This window comes from Onychomys torridus, chromosome 1 (assembly GCF_903995425.1).
Source record: "Onychomys torridus chromosome 1, mOncTor1.1, whole genome shotgun sequence".
Taxonomy (NCBI): Eukaryota; Metazoa; Chordata; class Mammalia; order Rodentia; family Cricetidae; genus Onychomys; species Onychomys torridus.
The window spans coordinates 101,081,821-101,108,974 of NC_050443.1; the positions used below are offsets into that span (position 1 = coordinate 101,081,821).

General features: G+C 43.3%; 1 protein-coding gene across 8 annotated transcripts in view; it reads left to right on the plus strand.

Moving 5' to 3' along the window:
* Tnrc6a (trinucleotide repeat containing adaptor 6A) overlaps nucleotides 1-27,154 on the plus strand; it is a 144,369-nt gene that overhangs the window by 99,800 nt on the left and 17,415 nt on the right. For 7 of the 8 annotated variants that reach the window (XM_036191407.1, XM_036191382.1, XM_036191400.1 and 4 more), the window contains 7 exons: nucleotides 2,986-3,381; nucleotides 15,068-17,650; nucleotides 18,858-19,034; nucleotides 19,976-20,151; nucleotides 21,286-21,318; nucleotides 22,758-22,838; nucleotides 23,333-23,384. In XM_036191407.1, coding sequence (XP_036047300.1) covers nucleotides 2,986-3,381; nucleotides 15,068-17,650; nucleotides 18,858-19,034; nucleotides 19,976-20,151; nucleotides 21,286-21,318; nucleotides 22,758-22,838; nucleotides 23,333-23,384 — 3,498 coding nt within the window. The remainder of the gene's footprint in view (nucleotides 1-2,985; nucleotides 3,382-15,067; nucleotides 17,651-18,857; nucleotides 19,035-19,975; nucleotides 20,152-21,285; nucleotides 21,319-22,757; nucleotides 22,839-23,332; nucleotides 23,385-27,154) is intronic. The other variant, XM_036191385.1, reaches the window with a different exon arrangement.

The following is a 27,154-nucleotide window of genomic DNA, read 5'->3' on the forward strand; positions in this document are numbered from 1 at the left end:
ATGGCTGTGAGCCACCATGTGGTTGCTGGGAATTGAACTCAGGACCTCTGGAAGAGCAGCCAGTGCTTTTAACCTGTGAGCCATCTCTCCAGTCCTCAGCCTGCTTTCTTATAGCACCCAGGACAACCAGGCCACGGATGGCACCACCCACAATGGGCTAGGCCCTCCCCCATTGATTAAGAAAGTCCCCAAAGGCTTGCCTATAGCCTGAAGAGGCATTTATGTCAATGAGGCTCCCTCTGCTTTGATGAATAGCTTGTGTCAAGTTGATACACACTAAATAAATATAATAATAATGAAGGATGAAAGCATTCCAAACAATAGAGTATTTGTTAGTTTTTCACTATAATTTCTCTTGGTCTGCTTGAGTACTGTAAAGAATAAAATCACCTTGGAAAAAAGGGGAGGCCATGGTTATATGTTAGAAAGTATTAGTGTGGGAGATAATCAGTTAAACTCAGGAAGTCTTTACAGAAGGAAGATTAGTTTCGATTGTTGAATGAAAGGCAGTCCTGGAGCTGATGGTGCAGGAGGAAGCTTGGTGGAATACTCCCACAGCACAGTCACCAGTCTCAGTCACAGCATCATTACAGTAGAAGCACCTGACAATAGGCCACAACGATAGCAGCTCTCCCTTCCTTCCTTCCTTCCTTCCTTCCTTCCTTCCTTCCTTCCTTCCTTCCTTCCTTCCTTCCTTTTTGGTTTTTTTTTTTTTTTGGTTTTTGGTTTTTTCAAGACAGGGTTTCTCTGTGTAGCTTTGCGCCTTTCCTGGAACTCACTTTGGAGACCAGGCTGGCCTCGAACTCACAAAGAACCGCCTGCCTCTGCCTCCCGAGTGCTGGGATTAAAGGCGTGCGCCACCAACACCCGGCACATCTATTTCTTGAGTGGTTACAGTTTGCTGGGTGATTGACTAAGGCATCTCTGTCTCTTAGAAGAGAAACAGGCAAGATTTCTCAGTCAGACTAAGGATGACTACTGCTCTAGAGTACTTAAGCCTTTACCAGAATTTCCTCAAGTGTCCTCACCAGTATCAGAGTTTTATTTTGTTCTATAGTGGGGTTGAACTATTGTAGGTGTATAGAATGGTGTGCCAGCTGTCTTAGTTAGGGTTTCCATTGCTACGAAGAGAACATGACCATGACCACAGCAACTCGTATAAAGGAAAACATTTCATTTTGGTGGCCCGCTTACAGTTTCAGAGGTTTAGTCCATTGTCATCATGGTGGGACATAACAGCGTGCAGGTAGACATGTGCTGAAGAGGTAACTGAGTATTCTACATCTTGACCAGAAGGCACCAAGAAGTGGTCTATCTCTCTAGCCATGGCTTTAGCATATATAAAACCTCAAAGCCCTCCTCCACAGTGACACATTCCCTCTAACATACTTCCATATATACTCCCAACAAGGCCACACCTCTTAATAGTGCCACTGCCTTTGGGGGCCAGTGTCTTTCAAACCACCACACCAGCCATTACAAAACAGCCAGTACTTAAACAAGCATATATCCCATACTTTGTAATGACTAAAGCCTTTGATACTGGGATGTCTTACAGAGGAGTCAGCAGGTTCATTGCGGTTGGAATTAAAGTCCAGACACAGTGCCAATTGTGGTTTCAGAGATGAGGTCTATTTTTGCAGTTTTAAGGTATTTCCATCGGTTCATTTACAGATATTCCTGCTGATCAGAGTCACCTATCAGTTTCCAGCCACTCATATCCAGACAAGTGTTTTCTTAGTTTTGTCTAAGGTACTGTCCAGGTGATTCCTCACAGGGAGTCGCCTGCATTGGGTCCATCCTGTCACCTGCATTACTTCCTATTCTGAGCTTGTCCTTTGCTTAGATGTGTTCATCATTGGAAAATGGTTAACTGTAGCAGTTAACTTAGGCCTTTTGTGTGGAAATTAAGGCTTTTCCACCTGTATCTTCTAAGTACATAAGTAGAGACCAAGCCCAACATGGTTGTATCCCCTTGTTGACCCCATCACTTAGGAGGATGGCACCAGAGGATTGCAAATTTCAGGCCAGCCTGAGTTATATAATGAATTTTTGGACACTCAGGTTACACGGTGAACTCATGTCTCAAATGATAAAGTAGAAAACCAAACAGAGGTACTGGAGAGATGGCTCAGTGGTTAAGAGACTGACTGCTCATCTGGAGGACCTGGGTTAGATTCTCTGCACCCAGGTGGTGACTCACAACTGTCTGTAACTACAGTCCTTGGGGATCTGACGCCTTATGGCCTCCACTGGCTCTGTATACATGGTGTGCACAGATACACATGCAGGCAGAACACCAATACATGCAAAAACACTTAATTTTTTAAAAAATTAAGAATATAAAAACAGAGTAGAGCAAGAACAGTTAGAGAATTGAAGATTCCTTTAGGACAGTGGTCCTCGACCTTCCTAATGCTGCGACCCTTTCACTATGATCATAATGTAATGTAAATATCTAATATGATGCACTGGTTGAGAACCACTGTTTTAGGGCATCAGTCAATTTGCCCCACTTGTTCTTTTGGTCCATAGTTAAATAACATGTGTTTACTCTCTGGCCAGAGTGTAATATGATAAAGAGACAATGAGTGCAGGGCTGTGGTGGCACACACCTTTAATTCCAGTCGTCAGGAGGCAGAGGCAGGCAGATCTCTGTGAGCCTGGTCTACAGAGCGAGTTCCAGGAAAGGCTCCAAAACCATACAGAGAAACCCTGTCTCGAAAAACCAAAAGAGAGAGAGAAGGAGCATGAGAGTCATCCTGGTCAAGAACGTGGACCCTTATAGACACTTGAGTAGCTTGTCAGGAGAAATAAAGTTTGACTCCAGGCAGTAGCCTCTCTTTAGAAACCTGAGCCTCTGAGTGAGGATGTTCTGACACTTACAGCTTCTGTTGAGGTCGTTTTCCTAGTGCCTTTGAGTTTGAAGGTAAGGTATACCTCACTGGCTAATCTTTTCCACTTCTGTTCTTTTGTTGGTATTAGTGCCAGAACAGATAAAGCCCAGTGTAAGCCAGCCTCAGCCTGCCAACTCTGATAACGGCACTTCCACAGCAACCAGCACTAATAATAATGCCAAGCGAGCTACAGCCAGCAATCAGCAGCAGCCGCCGCCGCCGCAGCAACAGCAGCAGGAGCAGCAGCAGCAGCAGCAGCAGCAGCAGCAGCCACAGGCCTTGCCTCGGTATCCTCGTGAAGTACCTCCACGATTTCGCCACCAGGAACACAAACAGCTTCTAAAGAGGGGTCAGCATTTTCCTGTCATAGCAGCAAACCTGGGATCTGCTGTTAAGGTGTTAAACAGCCAATCAGAAAGCAGTGCTGTAACAAATCAACAGCCACAGAATAACGGAGAGGTGCAGAACAGCAAAAACCAGTCAGGTGAGAAAAGACATTTCTTACAGGACTCACTGGCAGTGCAGTAACATTTAGAACCTATAGTTTTTCAGTGGTATGTTTTGTGTGGCAAGAGCTCTAGAGCTGGGCTTTAAGAATCCTGAATAGGGAGCTCCGGGGGAGAATCCTTTACTGTCAGTTACATACTTACTTATCTTGCTTAGAAGTGAATGTTGTACTTGTTTTCATCCTCTGTCAGGCCCCGAATTTAGTAAGAAGTTTGTAGTTAAAATTAAGCCCTCCCCACTCCTTGTGTTCTGCATTAAGTACCTTTCCTCTTCAGCACCCTTCATAGGGTAGCTATTATCTTTATCCCTGACCATCCCTGGTAACTACTCACTTGCTACCTAGATGCTCTTTTATGTATATATACCAAACACTACTCTGTGTGTTAAGATATATTACATTACATCACAGCTAGCAAGTCAAATTCTGTCTTGACTCCAGAGCTGTGCTCAGAACCACCATGGTGCTCTCTGGCAATACATTGGATGTGATAGGAAAGGAAAGGAAGACATTTCTAACCCAGGTCTCTAGAGCAGCACATTATTAGAAGGACACATATTGTCACCCTGACTAAGACTTACTTCATGTGCTCCAAAAACACTTATTACCTGTGCCAGATTGGTCAAGAGTAATTCATGGGATCTTCTCTTTGGTTTTGATTTTGGGTTGTTTTATTTTGAGACAGTCTCACCTTGGAACTCTAGCTGGCCTTGGACTCTGAGAAATTCACGGCCTCTGCCTCCCAAGTGCTGAGAATATAGGTGTATACCCCTATACCTGTCAGGGATTTTATTTCTTAATCTATAGTATAGACACTAATACCCAACCTTATAAGGGTGGTTTAAAGTCTAATTGTATATAAGAAATTAAAGCAGTCAGCTCAGTGCCTCATATTTAAATGCTGAATAAATTGTCTTATCCCTATGTCTTAGGGCTTCTGTTGCTTCAATGAAACACCATGACCAAAAAGCAAGCCTCGGAGGGAAGGGTTTATTTGGTTCGTACTTCCATATCACTGTTCATCATTGAAAGAAGCCAGAACAGGAACTCAAACAGGGCAGGAACCTGGAGGCAGGAACTGATGCAGAGGCCATGAAGGAGTACTGCTTACTGACTTGCTCTCCATGGTGTACTCAGCCTGCTGTCTTACAGAACCCAGGACCACTAACTAGCCCAGGGATGGCACCACCCACATTAGGCTGGGCCCTCCCGCATCAATCACTAATTAAGAAAATGCCTAGCCACCGCGGTGGTACACACCTTTAATCCCAGAACTTGGGAGACAGTCAGATCTCTGAGTTTGAGGCCAACTTGATCTACAAAGCAAGTTCTAGGCCAACCAACATAGAGAAGTCCTGTATCAAAAACAGGAAGATAAAACAGAAAGATACAGACAGAAAATGCTTTACAGCCGGATCTTATGGAGGCATTTTCTCAATATGTTCCTTCCTTTCAGATAATTCTAGCTTATTTCAACTTGAAATAAGACTAGCTAGCCACCCTAATATTTATAGAAAGACCTATACTTTCAAAAACAGTTTAACATTGTCTATAGGCCAGGCTGTAGGTAATTAAGAAGTTGAATTTCATTTGGGAAGCTAGGTTAGAAGAAAAGGTGCTGGTCATTGGCATAAGCAACCTGTTACTAAAGTCTTAGAGTATTCCTTATCCAACAGATGCCTGAGTATCTACTATGAGCCAGGTAAGACAGTAAAGTGACACAGTGTATTTAGAAAAGTTTAAGTATGCCTCTTCTATTTGAGAAAAGAAAGAACAAGCTATTTTTAAAATGGAGGCAACAGAAATTTAAGAGTTGTGTATGTATCTCAAAAATAAGCGTGGAACTGGAAAGATGGTTCACTCAGTAAAGTGCTTACTGTATAAGCGTGAGGACCAAGTTCAGATTTTCAGCATCCCTGTTAATAAAGCCAAATTTGTAATCCCAGCAAAGGAAGACAGAGTAAGGGAGGACTCTTGGGGCTTGCTGGCAAGCCAGTCTAGCCAAATTGGCCCAGTCCAGGTTTTGTGACAAACTTTGTCTGAAAAAATAAGATTGGAAACACCTGGCACTGGCTTCTGTGCTCCACATGCACATATACCCTCACATGCCCCATCATGCACAAAATGAGTATGGGTCAAAATAGTCAAGTTTTGTAGGTGCTCATTCTGATGAGAAGTTTCCATGTGTGCATAGGAAAAGAGCCTCCAAGGAAAGCGATGAAGAAGACCCCCTTGCCTGTTTTTCGAAGAGGTTGGCAAGCAGGGCACCACATTCATTTGGAGGCATTAAATCCCTAAGCCGTTAGGAAGTGCAGACTGTGAAACTGAAACACTCCGAAGAACAAGATTGGCACTTTTGTCTTTAAAGATCTATTTAAAAATTTTTTAATACATGTGTATGTGTGCTCCTGAATGACTATATATGTACCGTGTGTGCAGGAGCCCACAGAGGCCAGAAAAAGGTATTATATCTCCTGAAACTGGAGATCCAGGCAGCTGTGAGTCCCATAAAGGTGCTAGGAACAGAGCCTGGATCCCCTGCAAAAGCAGTAAGTGCTCTTAACCACTGAGCCAGCTTTCTAGCCTTGATACTTTCTGTCTTTAAAAGAGGATTATGAATCTCCTCTTGCAAGTGTATCTCCTATACTTACATTAATGTTTCTCTGTGTGTTCTGTTTAAGTGATAGCTGAAACTTTAGCTATAAACAGACCATGGGAAGTCAGTGAGCCAGAAAAGGCTCCTTATAAGAATCAGATCCTGCAGAGCTAATGACAGTGGGTGTGACGATCATAGGACTGCACTTGACAGGGTGTGTATCCTGACTGTACACTAGTGAGGGTGCTTATTCTCATTTCACACATCAGGTAGTACCATACTTGTTTTACACATTAGGAAGCAGCCAACTCATTAGTGATGACAGTGTATTGGGCAGAATAAGTGGCATGGTCAGTCACTCAGAGACACTCTAATTGTGTAGATGACTACTACCAGAGGTTCAGAATTGTCTCTCTTTAGCTTCTTTAGGTTAGAGAGTAGATTTGGCGTGAGGCAATCAATACATGGAAATCCAAATATAGTTTTCATAGTCAAGAGGAAAAGGATGCCTCTCTTATTCTGGTATATTCGGTGCAAAGAGTAAAAAAGAATACTTTGATGAGATGAGAAACTACCCTTGGGCTAGCAGGTAAGGGTTTCTCTTCTCAAGCAACTCTGCACTTCCATTTTTGTTAGGACCTTGTGCAGGCTAAGCCCTGGCCTGTTATTACCTGATCTGGCCTCCAACAGTGTGATGGATGGGGGCTGGGAAGGTGGCTCATAAGGTAAAAACACTTGCTATGCAAATCCTAATGACCTGAGTTCTCAATCTCGAGAACCCATGTAAAGTTGATAGGAGAAAACTGACACTGCAAAGTTGTCTGTCTTCTGACCTATGGCAGGCACAAGGGTATGCACACTCACATAATGAACACAGTAGGAACAGTAAACACACAACGTTTTAGATTGCTTCTTTGCACTTGACTCCCATAGCCGGGAAGACTAGTGGTGGTGGTAATAACACTCAGCAGCCCTGACAGACTACTGTTTTTCCGGTCAAAATGCTCTGATCTCCTTCTTCCACATGACCTAATCATGCCGTACAGTTACAAAGACTAGAACAGTAAGTGTCCATCCTTTCAAGGCCAAGGGCTAACAGCCTTCTTAGTTGACTCCTATTTTGTTTGGATTTTTCTATCACACACATTGTTCATTATGGTTGAACCACTTGAAAGTGAAATGGTGAACCTCATGGCACTTCCTGTTTTCTCCCCGAGACTAAGGGTAGTCTCTTCTCCAGCTTTGACCCTGTCGTTTATCACCCTGTCCACAGGCCTGTTAACAATTCAGCAGTGTGTTCTAATAGTTGATGATCACATTTCTGCTAGGCATTTCAAGGTAGCTTTGTTTGTTTATTCATGGTATAAAATATTAAAAAAGCATGTAAGACAGTACCATATTGCTCAGGGATGAATTCAGATATAAAATGTAAAGGTTTTATTTGTCTACTGGCAAAATAGACGTAAAGTAGTATCTTCCTCTAGCACTCTAGTGTATTTATTAAGGTGGTGGTACAGAATATTCTTAAATTCTTCTTTATCAACTTTCCTGTTGATACTTGTAACATCCTCTCCCTCCACCCCTCCCTCCTCCATTCCTTTGTTTCTCTTTTTCCTTTTTTATAGGAATCTCAAAGACATTTAAGCTATAATGATAAACTGAACAAGAGCTGGGAGGACGTTGGGATTCTGAAAGTGTTTGCAGATTGCAGTGCATCCTGCCCCTTCGTTGTCCCTTCCAAGACAGCCCTGTAACTCGTGCTTCTGGCACTCCCTTGTCCACCTTCCTTTGGCCGCCAGCACACTGGGGTCTCTACTTGCTCTGCATTCCCCTAAGCCTCTCTACCCCTGAGACTCTGAGAGGACTTTTGTCCTCCTACTTTTAGAGGTCTTAAAGGAATGGCTGTGTTACTGTCATACACTGTTGCAGTTCTCTGTAACCTGCCTCTTGCTCACTAACTAGACCGTTGGTACCAGGATGTCGGATGCAGACTTTTAAAATGTGGGTTCAACGTTTTGTTTTTGTTTTCAAAATTCTATTGTAAGTAGAGGTTGTTCTTACTTTTTTCTAATCATGGCTTTCTTAAAAGCTTCTTTGCCCCTTGGCCTCTGTGTCAGTGTTAGCTACCCTCTGCTCCTCTTGCGTATGTAGCGGTTTCTCGGACCGACTCTCAAGTCTCCCCCTCTTCCTTGGCTTTGTTACATGTTTCTCCATGTTTCAGGGGTCACGTCTTTTGGAATCTTCAGCTAATATCAGGTTCCTTTAAACTCAGTGTGTCCAGACTTGAACTCACCCCTCTGCCTTCTGGGTGCCTCTGTGCTCCAAAAGTTGGCCCACCACTCATTCAGGAACTTATCTAGAGTCATGGAGAGCCTCCTGAATTCTCCCCTTTATAACTCATGACTGACTACTGACTCACTGGTTTACCATGCTGTGTTCATTTTGAACTTCTGGATTTCTGTTTCTTTTCTCCTCTTTTTACTGTCAGTTGCCTAGGGGAAGTATTCAACAGCTGGTCAAGAGCAACATGCTTACAAATGCGTTCAGCAGCCTTTCTGTACCTTCTGATTGACATGTTGTCTGTGACTGATTTCCAGCTGCATCAGCAGAAGTGAATAATTGTCATAGACCACGTTGCCCATGAAAATACTGCTCCTAGACCAACGGCCCAGAAGTAGGTACTCTGAACATTACTTACTGAATCATAATCAGCTCTGAGTATTAGTTACTTCTGAAGCTTCCTTCTGGTGAGACTTAAAAGTGTTTAAGGTAAAAAGAAACATTTACGTATTTGAAAGGAAACAAATGATGGAATTTCTTTCAGCCTCAGTTCTTCTTGAGAGTGTTGTCATTTCACTGATGTCACCAGTTGTGGCTCTGCCCTAAGGCCCTGTTTGCATAGGTATCCCCAGTGCACTGTTCACTCTTTAGGTGGGGGTCAGCTAGCCCACTTTCCCAGAACAGTTTCTTTTTTCCCCTATACTGTGAGAGTGTGATTTCCTATCTTTTTTTTTCATTTTTCTTTATTAAGAAATTTTCTGCTCACTCCATATACTATCCACAGATCCCCCCTCCTCCCTCTCCCACCCCCAGCCCTCTTTGCCAAGCCACCCCACATCCCCACATCCCCCAAATGGAGGTCTCCCATGGGGAGTCAGCAGAGCCCAGTACACTGAGCCTAGGCAGGTCCAAGCTCCTTCCCACTGCACCAAGGCTGTGCAAGGTGTCACACCACAGGCACCAGATTCCAGAAGCCTGCCCATAGACCAGTGACAGATCCCAATCCCCCTGCCTGGGTGCCCCCAAACAGTTCCAGCCAAACAACCGTCTTCCATATCCAGAGGGCCCAGTCCAGTCCCATGGGGGCTCCACAGCCACCAGTCCACAGTTCATGGGCTTCCACTAGTGTGGCTGGTCATCTCTACATGTCCTCCCATCATGATCTCAACATCCCTTGCCTGCAGTATCTCTCCTCTCTCATCAATTGGATTCCCAGAGCTCAGCCTGGTGCCTGGCCGTGGATCTCTGCATCTGCCTCCATCAGTCACTGGACAAAGGCTCTATGATGACAGCTAGGTTACTTACTAGACCAGTCACCAGAGTAGACTGGTCCAGGCACCCTCTGGACCACTGCCAGCAGACCAAGGTGGGGTCAACCTTGTAGATTGCTGAGAGCCTCCCCAGCACCCTGCCTCTTCCTATTCCCATGATGTCCTCATCTATCATGGTATCTTCCTCCCTGCCCTCCCACTCACTCTGTCCCTGTTCCAGCTTGACCCTCCCATTTCCCTATGTCTAGAACAGTTTCTAAATGGGATACTGATAGCATTGTTTGTTTGTTTTGTGGTTTCAAGACAGAGTTTCTCTGTGTAGCCTTGGCTGTCTTGGAACTCACTCTGTAGGCTAGTCTGGCCTCTAAGAGATCCACCTGCTTCTGCCTCCCAAGTGCTGGGATTAAAAGTGTGCACCACCATGCTCAGCTGGTGGTAATTTGGATTTCACTTCTTAGTAACGTGCAGCACTACATTGTATGGAAACTTGTATTTTATATTTACTCAGGAATGCCCCTTTTCTCCCTATAATACAGGGGTTTACTATCTCAATGTTCTTCACTATGTCTTGGGGGAAAGTCATGGTCATGTACTTAGAAGCCTGAATGTTTTTCCTCCACGTTGCTTAGAGTAATGGGCTTTGGCTTCCCTGTTCTACCAGAGTTTCAAGTCTGATCAGCTTCTGACTCTGATTCCTGAGTTGCTATTTCCTTTCCCACTATTTCCCTCTCTACACTGTAGCATTTTCATAATCAAAAATACCTTGAGAGTCAACTGTAATAATCCACTTTAAAAACAATTTCTCATTTAGGATTTATTGAAAGTGTCAAGTATGTTACAGTTTTAAAATGGAGTTTTAGGTCATATTACTGAAGGTACTTCTACTTCTCCTTCTCCCTATTTTCCTAACTTAAATAAGAAGACATAAAACAACAGCGCACCATTAGATCACCACAGACATCTCCAGGTGAGGTCAAGGCCAGAATCGAAAAACACTTCTATTTAGCATTAAAGGTGATGGAACCCCTTTGCAGGTGTCAGATGGCTGCTACCACTTTGCATGCTCTGTAAGAGATCAAATTGGTTATTTTATGGTTTCTTTCTTTTTTGGTGTGGAGTGGGAATAGGAGGTTTAGACAAAAGGTCACTTCTGTGACCTACTGTGTCCCGGAACTCTCCTTGCTCCTGGACCAGCCTCCTGAGTGCTGGGATTACAACTGCAGCATTACCACTACTGTTGGCTTCTTTTCTTTGAGACCAGGTACCTCCAGTTGTCCTGGAACTCACTGTATAGACCAAGTTAGCCTCAAACTCACAGAGATTCACCATGGCCAGCATGGTTCCTTTTCTTTTATGAATAAAAAATCCTCTTTACCAGTAACTTGTTTTCCTCCTTATTCTTAAAACTTTATTTGGTGGTTTTGATTTATTGTCTCGTTAAAAACAAGCATTTTCCAAGTACTGAATATTCCTTTTCTCCTACAAATGTAAAATGTTGACCTTTGCTCTGTCTTTGGCTTCTACTTGGTTCTCTTCTAAGCTGACTTGAGTTTTAGCTGTAGTACTTATATAGTCTTTTGGGTCCCTGCTGTTGTCTGTCTTGGGACCTTGTGGACTCCCTCTGTGTGATACTGGGGGGCAACTCTTGTACCTGCTACACATGGTGTCTAAGTCACTTTAATCATGTTAGACACTCTGGTTAAGCCAAGACACTCTTGTGTCTTGCCGGGTGGCAGTGGTGCACGCCTTTAATTCCAGCACTGTGAAGGCAGAGCCAGGTGGATCTCTGTGAGTTCAAGGCCAGCCTGGTCTACAGAACGAGATCCAGGACATGCACCAAAATTACACAGAGAAACCCTGTGGGGGGAGGAGGTGAAGAGGAGAGAAGCCCTGTTTTTTGTGCACAGGGAAGAATAAAGGCTAAGGCTTAGGTCTTAGCTAGTGGTTAAGAGGTCTTGCTGCTCTTCAAGTGTCTTCCCAACACCCAGGCTGCCCTCCTCTCTCTCTCTCTCTCTCTCTTTCACACACACACACACACACACACACACACACACACACACACACATACGGACGGACGGACGGACGGACGGACTGACGGACCAACGGATGGACGGGGTGACTGTCACACAAATATGTAGACATAAATAAAAATAAGTTTTTTAAAAATAGGAAAAATAGGGGCTGGAGAGATGGCTCAGAGGTTAAGAGCACTGACTGCTCTTCCAGAGGTCCTGAGTTCAATTCCCAGCACCCACATGGTGGCTCATGACCATCTGTAATGAGATCTGGTGCCCTCTTCTGGCCTGCAGTCATACATGCTGTATACATAATAAATAAATAAATTTTTTAAAAAATAGGAAAAATAGTGAGTCAAGGAAAATTAGTAAAGAAGTTTTGTGCTTCACCCCACATGTTTTCTAGAAGTAGGTATTGTAGGGTATGAATATACTAGTTAACGTTGTGTTTATAATAGTAAAGCAGAGACCTTACACTAGCTGTGATGTGTGCTGTCATTTTGTTCTTAATGAGAGTGATAGGATAAATGGAAATATGTTTGGAAGATAGAATGGAAGAATGATAATTGTGAGTGTGCATCATTAATAATGGTAGTGTCCTTTATTTAGTGCCATACGTGGATCAGATACAATTCAAAGCACTTTAATTGTTAATCATTTAATCCTTACAGCAATCATTTAAGATTAGCCTCTATTGTCTAGATGAGGAGGAAACTAAGGCATACAGAGAGAAGGTCCTACCTGTGATCCCACAGCCTGGATGAGTGGCACAATGTCTCTTGGTTTGTTTCTGTTCGGTGGGGTTTTTGTTTGCTTTGTTTTGTTTTCGAGAAAGGGTCCCTCTACATAGCATTGGTTATTCTGGAACTATGTAGACCAGGCTGGCCTCAAACTCACACACATCCTCCTGCCTCTGCCTCCTAAGTGCTAGGGCTAAAGGCATGGTCTACCATGCCCAACCTTTAATAGAGTTCTCAACTGCTGACAGCAGTAACTAAATGCTTTGTGTAAGGTAGTTATGGTTAACAACCACCTTTATTAAAAAGTATCCTTTTTTGGTAGGTCTGGTAGCACATGCCTGTAATCTCAACATTCTTATGGCTAATGCTGAAAGATTGTTCACAGATTGAGGCCAGCCTGGACTACACATAGAGACCTCATCTCAACAAAGGACCAGGAATGAAGTTCAGTGATAAAATGCTTACCCAACATAAAAAGGGTTCAGCTCCTAGTGCTCCCTACCCTCAAATGAAAATAACATAACCTCATTTCACAGGTGGTGGTCCTTTAGCCGCTATGAAGAATCTAAATTTGAGTCCTATTGGTGGTGGTGTGCCAGTCACGGATTTCTAGCTACTTTGATTATGAGAGGACTCTAACTTATCTTCTTGAGTCTTAGGATTTCTGTTGCTGTGATGAAACACCTTGACCAAAAAGCAAGTTGGGGAGGAAAGGGTTTATTTTGCTTACACTTTCATATCACTATTCATCATCAAAGGAATTCCGGACAGCAACTCAAATGGGCAGGAGCTGTAGGCAGGAGCTGATGCAGAGGCGTGGAGGGGTGCTGCTTACTGACTTGCTCTCCATGGTTTGCTCAACCTGCTTTGTTACAGAGCCCAAGACCACAAGCCCAGGGATGATACTATCCACAGTAGGCTAGGCCCTCTTCCATCAATCATTAAGAAAATGCCCTACAGGCTTGCCTACAGCCTGATCTTATGGAGGCATGTTGTTTTTGTTGTTTGTTTTTGTTTTTCAAGAAAGGGGTTGTATGTAGACCAGCTGGCCTGAGTGTTGAGATTAAAGCTTGTACCACCATGCCTGGCCAGGAGGCATTTCTCTCAATTGAGGATGTCTCCTCTCATGACTTAGCTTGTGTCAAGTTGACATAAAACTGTTCAGCACATCTTGTTTCTCTCATTCAGTTTCTATAAGTTTTCTAACTTCTGTCCTTTGGTTTCTCTACTGCAAAGTGAGGGCAACACTTGTGCTCTAGAATTGTCCCAAAGACTTGGTGCAGATGTTTGCGGAGCTGCTGCTATGTGATGCAGTATAGAATTATTTCTTCTCAGGGAGACTAGATGACAAACTAAATGGACTGCCTTTGGGGGCGGCAGAAGGACAGGTTCTACGGCATAGTCTAGACTTACCTCTGCGTCGTAGAGATCTGCCTCTGGAGGGTTTGCACCAAAGGTGTGACCATACCCAGCTTCTGATACTTTTTGAGAAAATAATTCTAAAGGGGAGCAGTAGTCTGCACTTGGCAGTACTTCCTTGAATATGCTCACTGGTTGTTTTCCAGATCAATCATTAGTTGCTTTTCTTGCCATTCTTTTTTTTTTTAAAGATTTATTTATTTATTTATTACATACACAGAAGAGGGCGCCAGATCTCATTACAGATGGTTGTGAACCACCATGTGGGTGCTGGGAATTGAATCAGGACCTCTGGAAGAGCAGTCGGTGCTCCTAACCTCTGAGCCATCTCTCCAGCCATCTCTCCAGCCATTTCTTGCCATTCTTAACAACTCATCATTTGCTTCTTAGCCTTTGTGCCTTGAGAAAGTAATGGAAACAGACTCATTTTTCCATAGTAGCAAATCATACTGTTAATGTGACTTTGATATCTTTCTAGACTTGTAAGCTACCCCTCATGCAGATGTCTTAGGGAGCCATTGTCACAGATGCACTTCTTCCCACCAGACCCTTAAACCAAGTGAGATAGACTGAGAAACTAGCAAAAACACACATTCACCCTGTCTGTAGAAAACATAAGTAAAAATAGATGATAGTTACATGGCAGTGCGTCTAAGACTTGGATTATATGATTGGTTTCTTATGGCCTTCAGTATTAGCTGCTGAGTTACTGATCATAATTTGGTGATTTTCAACATACCATTTTCCCCCCTGTTGTCCTTTAGTAGACATAGTTGTGAAAGTAGATTAGAAAAGTTTTAGTTACTATTCTTGCTTGTGTGTAAGACTGTATTTGAATGTATACACCAGTAAAATAGAAATACAGTGCAAAGGCTTTGGGATTTTCACAAAATTGTTACAACACCCAAAGGAGTTTCGTAGAAAGCTATTTTAGGAAACTGAATCATTTTGGGCTCCTTGCTCCCTAGTCCATTTTCTCCAAGTCAAGTCTCTGAGCCTGGATTGCCCTAATTCATCACTGCCACCCAGTCTTTCCTACTCCAAAATTCTTGACTTGTTGGGATTTTACCAGTTCGTACATTTAGCAAGTATTCCCATGGGGCTTTGTGTCCATGCGGTACTGTGGGGTGTTGAATGAAGCAGCCTAAGTCTGCCTGTGAAATTACTGACTATGGAGAGTTGGTGGCCGGAGGACAACCGGTACCTCAGCCATACTGCGGAGCATCTTGCTAATGCTAAGGAGCAACATGTATCTGTAATGGATCATCATTCTTCTCAGCCTACTAATATCATTTTGGAAATGGTTAACACTTTATAAATAGTTGTACTTCTCCTTTATTCTAGATATAAATCATAATACTTCAGGATCCCATTATGAAAATTGCCAGCGGGGACCTGTGTCTTCTACAAGTGACTGTAGCACAAGCTCTAAGAATGCTGTAAAGGACTTGTTGGAAAAAGAAGCATGGCCCTCGGCCCCTGGCAGTGATCCCGAGTTGGCTTCAGAATGTATGGATGCTGATTCTGCCTCCAGTTCTGAGTCAGAGAGAAACATCACTGTCATGGCTTCAGGGAACACAGGTGGTGAAAAAGATGGCCTTCGGAACAGCACTGGACTTGGTTCTCAAAGCAAGTTTGTGGTTGGTAGCAGCAGCAATAATGTGGGTCACGGAAGCAGTACTGGGCCATGGGGCTTCCCCCATGGAGCCATAATAAGCACATGTCAGGTCTCTGTGGATGCTCCTGAAAGCAAATCAGAAAGTAGTAACAATAGAATGAATGCTTGGGGCACTGTAAGTTCTTCATCAAATGGAGGGTTAAATCCAAGCACTTTGAATTCAGCTAGCAACCATGGTGCCTGGCCAGTATTAGAAAACAATGGACTTGCCCTAAAAGGGCCTGTAGGGAGTGGGAGTTCTGGCATCAATATTCAGTGTAGTACCATAGGCCAGATGCCTAACAATCAGAGTATCAACTCTAAAGTCAGTGGCTCTTCTACCCATGGTACCTGGGGCAGCCTTCAGGAAACTTGTGAGCCTGAAGTAAGTGGTACACAGAAGGTTTCGTTCAGTGGTCAACCTCAGAATATCACCACTGAAACAACTGGACCAAATAACACTACTAACTTTATGACCTCTAGTTTACCAAACTCTGGTTCAGTACAGAATAATGAACTGCCTACTAGTAATCCAGGGGCCTGGCGTGTGAGCACAATGAATCATCCTCAGATACAGGCTCCGTCAGTTATGAATGGCACTTCCCTTTCTCACCTTAGCAATGGAGAGTCAAAAACTGGAGGCTCCTACGGTACTACATGGGGTGCCTATGGTTCTAATTACTCTGGAGACAAATGTGCAGGCCCTAACGGCCAAGCCAATGGTGACACTGTGAATGCAACTCTAATGCAGCCTGGCATAAATGGGCCTATAGGCACTAACTTTCAAGTTAACACAAATAAAGGGGGAGGTGTATGGGAGCCTGGGACAACGAATTCCCAGAGTTCACCGTGGGGAAGTGGAAATGGTGCGAATTCTGGAGGAAATCGAAGAGGATGGGGAAATCCTGCACAGAACACTGGCACTAGTCTACCCAGTGTTGAGTGGAACAAACTGCCTAGCAATCAGCATTCCAATGACAGTGCAAATGGCAATGGTAAGAAGTTTACAAATGGATGGAAATCTACTGAGGAAGAGGATCAGGGTTCTGCCACATCTCAGACAAGTGAGCAAAACAGTGTGTGGGCCAAAACAGGAGGCACAGTGGAGAGTGATGGTAGCACAGAGAGCACTGGACGCCTTGAAGAGAAAGTAACTGGGGAAGGTCAGAGTAGAGATAGAAGAAAAATTGATCAGCACACATTACTCCAAAGCATTGTAAACAGAACTGACTTAGATCCACGTGTCCTGTCCAACTCCGGTTGGGGACAGACTCCTATTAAGCAGAATACTGCCTGGGATACAGAGACATCACCAAGAGGGGAAAGGAAGACTGACAATGGGACAGAGGCCTGGGGAAGCTCTGCACCCCAGACTTTTAACTCAGGGGCGTGTGTAGATAAGACTAGCCCTAATAGTAATGAGACCTCATCTGTGTCAGGGTGGGGCGGTCCCAAACCTACTCTGAGGTGGGGAGACTCCAAAGGCTCAAACTGCCAGGGCGGGTGGGAAGATGATTCTGCTGCTACAGGAATGATCAAGAGCAATCAGTGGGGGAATTGCAAAGAAGAGAAGTCTGCATGGAATGATTCGCAAAAGAACAAACAGGGGTGGGGTGATGGACAAAAGTCAAGCCAAGGTTGGTCCATTTCTGCCAGTGATAATTGGGGAGAAACTTCCAGGAGTAACCATTGGGGTGAGGCTAATAAGAAATCCAGCTCAGGAGGTAGTGATAGTGACAGGTCCATTTCTGGTTGGAACGAACTTGGTAAAACTAGTTCTTTTACTTGGGGAAATAATATAAATCCAAATAATTCATCAGGATGGGATGAATCTTCTAAACCTAATTCTTCCCAGGGATGGGGAGATCCTCCAAAGTGTAATCAATCTCTAGGTTGGGGAGATTCATCAAAACCAGTTAGTTCTCCAGATTGGAACAAGCAACAAGACATTGTTGGATCGTGGGGAATTCCACCAGCCACCGGCAAGCCTCCTGGTACAGGCTGGCTGGGAGGACCGATTCCAGCTCCAACAAAGGAGGAAGAGCCCACAGGCTGGGAGGAGCCATCCCCAGAATCTATACGACGAAAAATGGAGATTGACGATGGAACTTCAGCTTGGGGCGATCCGAGCAAATACAACTACAAGAATGTGAACATGTGGAATAAAAACGTCCCGGATGGCAGCGGCCGCCCCGACCAGCAAGCGCAGATGCACCGGCTGCTGCCATCTGCAAGTGCTGTCTCAAGCAAGGAGGCCAGCAGTGGCTCTGGTAAGCGTCCTCTCTGGAGTCCAGGGGTGTTCTGGAAGCAAGCTTGTGCTGACACACCGTCATAGATGTGTTTCACCGAGCACGATGCCCATCGAGGCCTAGAGCTGTGCTCCATGTTCACCAGGCAACAGCTCTATCGTACACACAACTATTATTCTCTGTTAGGAGTGTAGAAAGGGCTAAGTGGCATTGTTACATACTTCGCTCAGTTATTCTGAGGCAAGGCTTAACTGTTTGGTTTTATTATTGAAATACAATAAAGCCAAATGACTGAGTACAGTACTGTAGATAATTGGTATTTGATGTTAGAGGAATTTTCTAAATTAGGCATCTGAATTAGAAGTCTACATCTACTCAAATAATAATGGATATAGTGTGTATGTCTAAAACTTTGCACTGTATCTCTCTAGTATATTCCTACTTATCCTCTCCTGTACTGAGTGAATTCTTTTCCATATAAATTTTCTCTAAATGTGACAGGCCTGTATTTCCTTTGTTAATGGAGGTTTTGTTGAGTGATGGATAGAGAAATGGCAATGTTTTCATGAATTCTCTTGGTGCTTAGTTGTGCTTTGTTTGTTTTAAAATGTGAGTCTAGTTTGTTGATTTATGTTTAACTCTTAGGGTAAGCATCTTTGTTTTCGTTCTTCAAACAAAATTTTTGTGGCTTTTTTTGTTTGTTTGTTTTAGACAACTTGAACATAATAGTGTAGACCTTTTTTTCCTGTATACTTTAAAGTGAACATTATCCAGTGTGTATAAAGTAGGTTGCTTACCTATTGGTAGTCATAAAGTCCACGACAGTGCTGTGGGAAGGGTGTCCTTTCAGTAAAGTGTGACTGGTATAACTCTTCATACCATGCCTACCCTAGTTCACAAGCTTCAGTTCAGAAGAACCTGGCATTTCTAGGAACTAACTTCATCCACAAAGGAAGACGATTTGCTATAATTAAATTATTCAAAAGAATCTGCCCTAGCACCAGAAGGCAGTTTTGAAAGAAAAGGTTAAAACGTTGTACAGTTAAATTATATTAGCCTAGAATAATTTATGTTCTTTACATAGAAATGTGCCTCATGCTTGTCACAGCATCATTATTCAGTATGTAACTGTGAAGTTCTTGGTGTGGTTTATAGTACTTCCTTGTCCTTTATTTGCTGTGTTTTCTTCTATCTATGCTGATGGCTTCTTTTCTCACATTTTCTAAAGGCTGGGGGGAGCCCTGGGGGGAGCCTTCTACTCCAGCCACGACTGTGGATAATGGTACTTCAGCCTGGGGTAAGCCCATAGACAGTGGTCCCAGCTGGGGAGAAGCAGTTACTGCAGCATCCAGTGCATCCTCATGGGGCTCCAGCTCTGCTGGTCCACAATCATTAAGCAAATCTGGTAAGTCATTTTTGATCTTTAGTAACTGTTTTGTAGTGGTGCTGACGATGAACTCATAAACTACATTTCAATAATAGGCAAGGGCTCCTAAATTGTCACTGGTGTGGCAGGATGATATGGTTTATTCTATATGATGTTCAATATATTTTTCTCAAAACTGTAACTACTAATGACTTACATAACCTCCACCAAATCTAATTTCTTTCTCACTTCATTGGATTTTTTTAAACTGACTTAGCTTTTATGCCATTCAACCAGAGAGACTAAATAGTATAACATGGGACAAATGTCCAAACCATCCAATCTTGAATTGGAAAGACCCTCAGATGCAGGTGAATGTCGTTCTTTTACCATGTTGGGCTTAGGACACCTGGGAGGAACTCCAAGGGCTGTCTGTGGAGCATAATTGCTTGCCACCTGTGGTCCAGGACTCCTTGACCAGTCTTGTAGAAACATACAAAACTGATTCTTTTGTGCCATCCATCCTCACTGTCCTTTGTGTCATTTTAAAGATCAGATGGGTACCTGCAAGAAGCTGCCATTGCCTCTGTTTAGTAACCTTCTGATTGGCCGGGTAGTGCTGACACACACCTTTAGTCCCAGCACTCAGGAGGCAGAGGTAGGCGCATCTGTGAGTTTAAGGCCAGCCTGGTTTACAGAGCAAGTTCCAGGACAGGCTCCAAAGCTACACAGAGGAACTCTGTCTTGAAAAAGAAAACTCTTTCATTTGTGAAAACATGGAAAGTTTCATTTGATGTTTTAATTCTTTGCAGTGAACTTTCAATGCAGTGTAAACACACCTTTTCTATTACATATATTTGAGAAGTAAAGGTGTGTTTCGTTTAGCTCCAATGTCTCTGCACTTTGGTATATGCTTGACCTCTTGGATGAATTGTTTCATTAAAGTTTGTTTGTCTTTGTACCACAAATCTATAAATCAGGGCCCAAATCTATGCAAGATGGCTGGTGTGGTGATGATATGCCATTACCTGGAAGTCGCCCCACTGGCTGGGAAGAGGAGGAGGATGTAGAGATTGGAATGTGGAACAGTAACTCGTCTCAAGAGCTTAACTCATCCTTAAATTGGCCACCATATACCAAGAAAATGTCATCAAAGGTAAACAGTTCATGAGCTTTGCTCTTGAAACTTTAAATCTCAAAGGTAGTTTACCCATAGAAAATTAATCTCTTCTGCCCATTTATGGCAGTCAGTACAGTCCAGGCAGCCCCCAACTTAGGTATAGCCTCTTGAATGGGCAGCTACTTAGAAAAACGTAAGACCATGGGAACTTCCTTTCTCCCCACTGCTACAGCTCGGGATTTCTCTCCTCCTCAGCTCCACCAGTACTGCTTGGGGCAACCCCAGCCCCAGGTGGGACCAGCAGTGGTGAGGATGAAGAGAAGGGCAAATCTCCATGTTGACTCTCCATTTCACTCCAGTTCATCTCCATCTTACATTTTACCTCCTCACTCAGAGTCCCAGTTTCCCCTTACCCAGAGTCACCATTCTCTTTATTCACTGATCATCAATGTCCCTTCCTCATCCCTCAGGTCCTGGGATGAAAATCCCCAGGAAGGGGCCGAGTTGCCAATTGTGTTCCTGTACCCGGCTTTACATGAGAAATGGGTCATACTTGTCTTACACATGGTCTGCTGTATCCCAAGGTCTTCTGAAGTTTTGGAAATTGCACCCAGCTTACCAAATAATGTCTAATGTAGAGCCAGGTTTAGGAACCACTGTGTCCTGGGAAGTAGTATTGGGGGTTGGGGACTGGAGGCAGATTCTCTTTGGACATCTTTCAAAATAGGTTACCAGTCTCAAAAGTGACTCTAAAATGTCCTCATCACCCTATTAGAGAATGATTATCTTTTGACTTATTATTGATAAGTCATGTATTTAGTGGACACCTGGCCTAGCTCAAGGCCAAGGTTATTCCCTTTTAATCCTGGGATTCAATTCTAGGACCTGCCATTTTCATTTTATAATTTTTTCATTTGGCTGGATTTGCCTATTGATGCCTGGCCATGTAGCTTATGATGTGCTTTTACATGTTTTACATGAATCATTTGGTCCTCCTAACCCTCAGAGATAGGACACTGAGGAGGAAGTTGAGACTGGAAAGGTGGTGACTTGCCCAGAACTGCCTAACTAGTAAGTGACATAGCAAGGACTTAAGTTGAGGTCTGGAGAGTCAGAACCTTGTGCTTCCCACTGGACCATGCTGTTTTGTGACTTTGTCTTTCCTTACAGGGTCTGAGTGGCAAAAAAAGGAGAAGGGAAAGGGTGTGTAGCCTTTTTACTCTTTCTCCTTTGTCTCTACTAGTAAAAATCTTTAGAAAGCAACTGCAAACTCTTATTTAGCTTCTGCTGTGTGCCAGGTACTGTGCTTGGTGCTGGGGTTCCAATACACTAAAGAGCGGCCCTTCAGGGCTCCTAGTCTCTGGTGGGGCATCAGGCGAGCTTCATGGGCTCCACACAAGTGTGTGCTGGGATGTGGAAGACACCTGGGGTGGCCTGATGGGACTGAAAGGTAGATTTCTAAAAAGAAGTGACAAAGAAAGCTGGCTCTAGTTCGAGGAAGGCTAGATGATCAGAGTGTTGTCATCAATGTGAAGTGTGGAGCCAGTGACATTTAGCAGACAGCACCTTCAGTGGCCTTTTAAAACCCTCTTTAAAGAGAGCTGCCTAATGTTTGTGTGTAATAGCAGTTGGAGTAGAGGAAGGACCAGAGGTAGGGCTCTCAGGAGGCTACTACAACATTCCAGGTGGAAAGGAGAAACAGTTAGAAGCACATTTAAGAATGGAAGGGTCAGAGGTTGACAGTCGTTCAGACCATGGGAGGCAATGGAAGGGGAGCAGGAACCAGAGATGCCTTCAGAATCTTTGGAGAGGGTTAGGTGCTTGCTTTAGAAATCTGCCTTTGCGGGGAGTTAAGAAGCTGTGCTCTGTTCACAGTCAGAAGGAACAGGTAGTAGCATTGGGAAAGGGACATTAATACACAGAGAAGGTCCTTTGGTCATCACGTCACTGTGAGGCCTCGGTCTCTGTGGCTTCCAGCTTTTCCTCAGGACTGCTGCCAGTCATGGCCCCTTGGTTCTCAATGTACTGTCTGTACTGCCCAGCCCACCCAAGCAGCTCAGCTGTTGCTCAAAACATTGTGTTCTTAGCAACACAAATTGAAATTTTTTTAAAGATGTTATCATCTGTAAATACTTTCTGTTTTGGGGGGATTTGGTTTTTCAGTAAAGTGCTCCTATCATGATTAAATTATGGATTAAATTGTTTTGTTAGGACTAACTTGAGAACCTACTTACTGTTTTTTACTTTGGTATAAGATTCCAAAAATCCAAATGGTGATACATGGCAGAGAGCATGGTCCATTTGTGAAGTGGGATCATCCCATAGTTTTCCATTACACAGAGGCCCGATTTTCTCTTCACGGGTCAGTGAGGCCCTTTGCTTTTGTCTTTTCCTTCTGACTGCCTGCCTTTAGAGATTTCTCTATACATTACAGCTATACCAGAGGACTGGAGCAAAGGAAGTTGAAAATCAAATGAGTTTATTTATTTAATTGCTAACAACTCTGGTAAGAGTTGATTGAAGGAGAAGATATTGGCTAAAAATGGGAGTTGGGAATTGTCTTTAAGTTTTATTAGTCCATCACTATGTCCAGATAATTAGAGATGGCCATGGCATCTTTTCTACTCTTTTATTTTACAAAGGGAATGATGAAAGGTGGAAACAAACAAGAAGATGCGTGGATAAATCCATTTGTTAAACAGTTTTCAAATATCAGTTTTTCAGTAAGTATGTTTTCTTAGCAACCTCTCTAGTGGTGGTTCATGATTTATCCCAGTTTTATTTTTTTATTTTCTTAAAAATTAATCCTCATCTTTAAGTCTTTAAAATATGAATAGAGTAAAATTTGGCAAACCTTAATTCTTAACTTTATAATTTTCTGCAGATTAAAAATATACTAAAACATAATACATTTTTTAAAAGACCTGGAGAGACAGTTCCGCAGTTACAAGCACTTGCTCCTCTTCAGAGGACCAGGGTCCCGTTCCCATTACCTGTTGGGGTGGTTCACAACTACTTTACTCTAGCTCCGGGGCATCTGAAACTCTGTTTTGACTTCTGCAGGCACTTGCACACATGTTCCAGACACATCAATACAATTTAAAAAAGAAAAAAAATGTATGATGTGCTTGCATTTTAGATGATAAAATACAGGAAAGTAGTTCACTTTTGTTTTCCTTGGTAAAGTCTGCTAACATGTTGCTTTTTCCTCCTTCAGAGAGACTCACCAGAAGAAAATGTACAGAGCAATAAGATGGATCTTTCTGGAGGTGAGAGAAAATTCAATCATTCTGAGTTGGTGTTTCTCAATGGTAAACAAGCCTAGCTGAGTTAAGGTCTTGCTGAAAGAGCCCTTACCCATTCAGTGCAAGAGAGCAGCCCTGGCTCCTAACTGCAGACTCCTTGTTGCTGCACTGTGAGCACACTTGAGTAAAGTAAGTTTTGATGTTCCCTTAAAGGACACATCACTGTGCATATCTCAGGTAGTGCCAGTGTCTGTCAGTCTATATTGTCTCAGAGTCCCATCAAGAGGAGGTTATTTAAGTGGAAGATTTAGTAGTCTGGATCAGAGGACTATGCATAATAAAGACTTAAATAAATGACAGATACATCCCAAACCATAGTCAGAAATGCCAAGCAGTCCATGACTGAGACAAGAAATCTAAAGTGGTGGTTGAAGGAAGGCAGGGTTGGGGTAGTTGGAGCAGCCTGACTGAGGAGAAGGTGCTAGATAACGAGGTGGGGGCTAATCAAGAGTTTGGGGGTTAAAGAGGTTCTTTTGTCATCATGTATCATTACAGTATTTTTATAAATATCTATGATTTCCTCTTTCCCCTCCCTGCTGGTCCTTTCCCCAAATAGTCCCCCTCTGTATTACCCCACCCAACACACACACACACACACACACACACACACACACACACACACACGAGAGAGAGAGAGAGAGAGAGAGAGAGAGAGAGAGAGAGAGAGAGAGGCAGACAGACAGACACACGGTGGGATGACTAGATTAATTCACTGGAGAGAAGGATTACTTGATCATTATTATAAATGGTTGGCTCTGGAAGGTACAGAAGGTTTTGTGATGAAATTTGAGTCCACTTTGCCCTTACAGCTTATTAGATGGTAGTATGGTGAGTGAGTGTGTGTGAGAGTGAGTGAGTGAGTGAGTGAGTGAGTGAGAGAGAGAGAGAGAGAGAGAGAGAGAGAGAGAATATACAATAAAATGGATACGGAAAGATGAGTAGAAATTACAAATTATTAACTAACAAGGACTTAAGAGTAGTAGTGGATTGCCTGTAAAAGGCAAAGAGGCTGGGATGGTGCCCAGCAGAGCACCCATACCTTGTACAGAGATCTTGGCCATGTACCAGCCAGGTGTTGTTATTATGGTACCACCCCATTGTGATTGCATGAGTTCCTCACTCAGAAGAAGGGGAAGGGCCACTCATAGAAAAATGGTGTTCTGGAAGCACACCGCACTGCTATGCGGTGCCTGGTGGCAGCTGCTAGCTTCTGATGAGGTGAGTGCTGGAGCCTGGGCTACAGAAGGAAGCAAAAGCATACTGGAACCGGGGGTTAGCCCTCTCTTCTGGCAGTGTCTCTCCTGCACTTGTTACTCACACAGCTTTGGTGCCAACTAGCAAAGAGAGCAATAATATAAAGGACAAAAATGCATGTCTCTCCTTATAGAAAGAGCTAGCCCAAAATGTTAATTGTAGGGGTGGGTGCTGAGAGGCAGTAAATAAAACAGTTGGTCCCATTCACTTCAACCCTTTGACACCTCACCTTCTATAGGCATTGTGCACACTTGAACTTGAGCACAATGGTAAAAGACTCCATTCTCATCTTATACTCATCTCCCAAGAGCTTGCTTTCTTGTGAGGAAGACAGGGGTGCAATCCCTAAGAGCCATTGTGTCACTGAGGAAGTGACCCTCAAGCCAATTTCTTGCCTAAAGACTAAATTATAGAGTTAACTTTTAATAACTTGAATAAAGCAGAATGAGAAAGAGAAAGGAAGTGACTGGCCCATACAAATGAGCACACATTTAATAACCAATCGAAAACATGAGACACGCTGCAGGTGAAATGAGAAGCATTTCAGATATTGAAATTTTGGATTTGAGAATATTTGCACAGACCACCATTTGAACATCTGTAATCTGAAACCTATACTTTGAGCAACATACACACAGAAAGTTTCAGGTTTTCAAGCTGGGGCTGCTAAGCCTCTACCTCATTTTTCTCTAGTTGGTCACAGTTCATCATTTGTATCGGTGGTTCTGTCTTGCATTTCTTATTCCTTCCTTACCCATTCTTAACTGGAGCCATAGTTCTGGGTTAACTAGCCTCATTCAAACCTTTATCCCAAAGATTTCCATCCTCAATAGTACTGCCTGTTTTTACTGTTGTAAGTTTTCGTGACCCTTATCAAGCAGAGAAGTACTAAAAAGCAACTCATAAAATTCCCTGAGTAACAGAATATCTCGACTGCCTTTGCTCAGTGTCAGAACACCATTTTCCACTCTGTGTTCAAAGCTATTTGCTCCAGCCCACAGACTGGTTCTGTGCCTGTCTGCTTGCTTATTGTCATTTAGGGCACAGATTCTCCAGGTGGCTGGCTTTATTGTGCATTTCATTGGAACCAGATTTGTCTTGTTGGAAGCCTTGTCAAGAACCCAGGGTCTAAATGGCAGAGTTCCTAGAGCAGAAGCAGGAGCTCTGGCAGTGGCCCGAACATTACTGAGAGAGCCACTACCTCAGACCTGTGGTTTCTGCTATATTGAGCCCCACAGACCGTGTCCTGGAGAACAGAATTTATACTCAGAGGATGTTGTCTGCCAGCTGGCATTATTGTCGGAAATCTTCAATAAGCTTTTCTACCCAGTTGGCTAACAGCATTCAGGCCATGGCCTGTGTAGTAATAATAGGTAATTCTACATCCTAAGGCTGTCACAGTACTGTGAGGTATTCCATGACAGTGAAGAATGCATTCTCTGCGACTGCATAGCAGAAAGAAGCTTTGTAGACAAGAACAGCTCATATGCAGAATGTGTCTATCCCCACGAAGGCAAATCTGCCATTACCTTGGCTTGCCAAAAGGCAGAAAAGTTAGGATGGCATAGTGGTAAAACTTGCTGGGTAGTGCTACAGATACACAGGTAGTCACCAAACACTGTTACGGTGCTGTTTAGAGGTATGTGAGGAGCTGACCATGGAGTTTTGCTGACCAAAGAGGCATGAGGAAGCTAACAGGGCTCTGGACCCCCTTAAGCCATGCTTTTTACTCCTCATTGACCCAGGAGCATCTTCTGGTAAAGCCCCAGTGCTGGCTGACAAAAGAAAATGGATAAATAGATGTAGATATGTTTTCGTAGAACAGTCAAAGAAAGTGAATTTGGAGTGAAAGGACATGCCAGCAGCCGGCCATTATTAGTAGTGCTGTAACAATGGAGGTTTGATAGCAACAAGACAGAGTCCAAGTGTCTGCCTTGAGTGAGCAGAGTAGGGACTGGTGTCTCTCGTTTGGGGAGAGAACTGACGAGGGGTGTTGTTTGGGAATATTGATGACGGGGCATGGTTTTTCAGGTACTAAAAGGTAGATTTCAGATACCTGATGTATCTCAAGAAATGAATAGCATTTTTAAAAGTGTTCCTGTATAAAGAAATTTTTCCTTTTGTTAAAAACTTTTTCACTTTCTTGGAATGAGAGTATTTTGATGGTGATAGACTTCTCAGAACATTTGCAGAGAATCAGCAGGTGAGATTCTAGGATTGAAAAAATGTGTAAAATTAAGAGATGAAATCTTTGTTAAGAGATGGTAGGCAACAAACAAACAAACAAAAAGCCAAAACCTTTAGAGGGTTGGGGATTTAGCTCAGTGGTAGAGCGCTTGCTAACTTGCTAGAAAGCACAAGGCCCTGGGTTCGGTCCTCAGCTCTGGAGAAAAAACAAACAAACTAACAAACAAAAAAGAGATGGTAGGCCACTGAAGTAGATATGCGAAGTCAGCATTCAGAATATGAAGTCTTTTTAT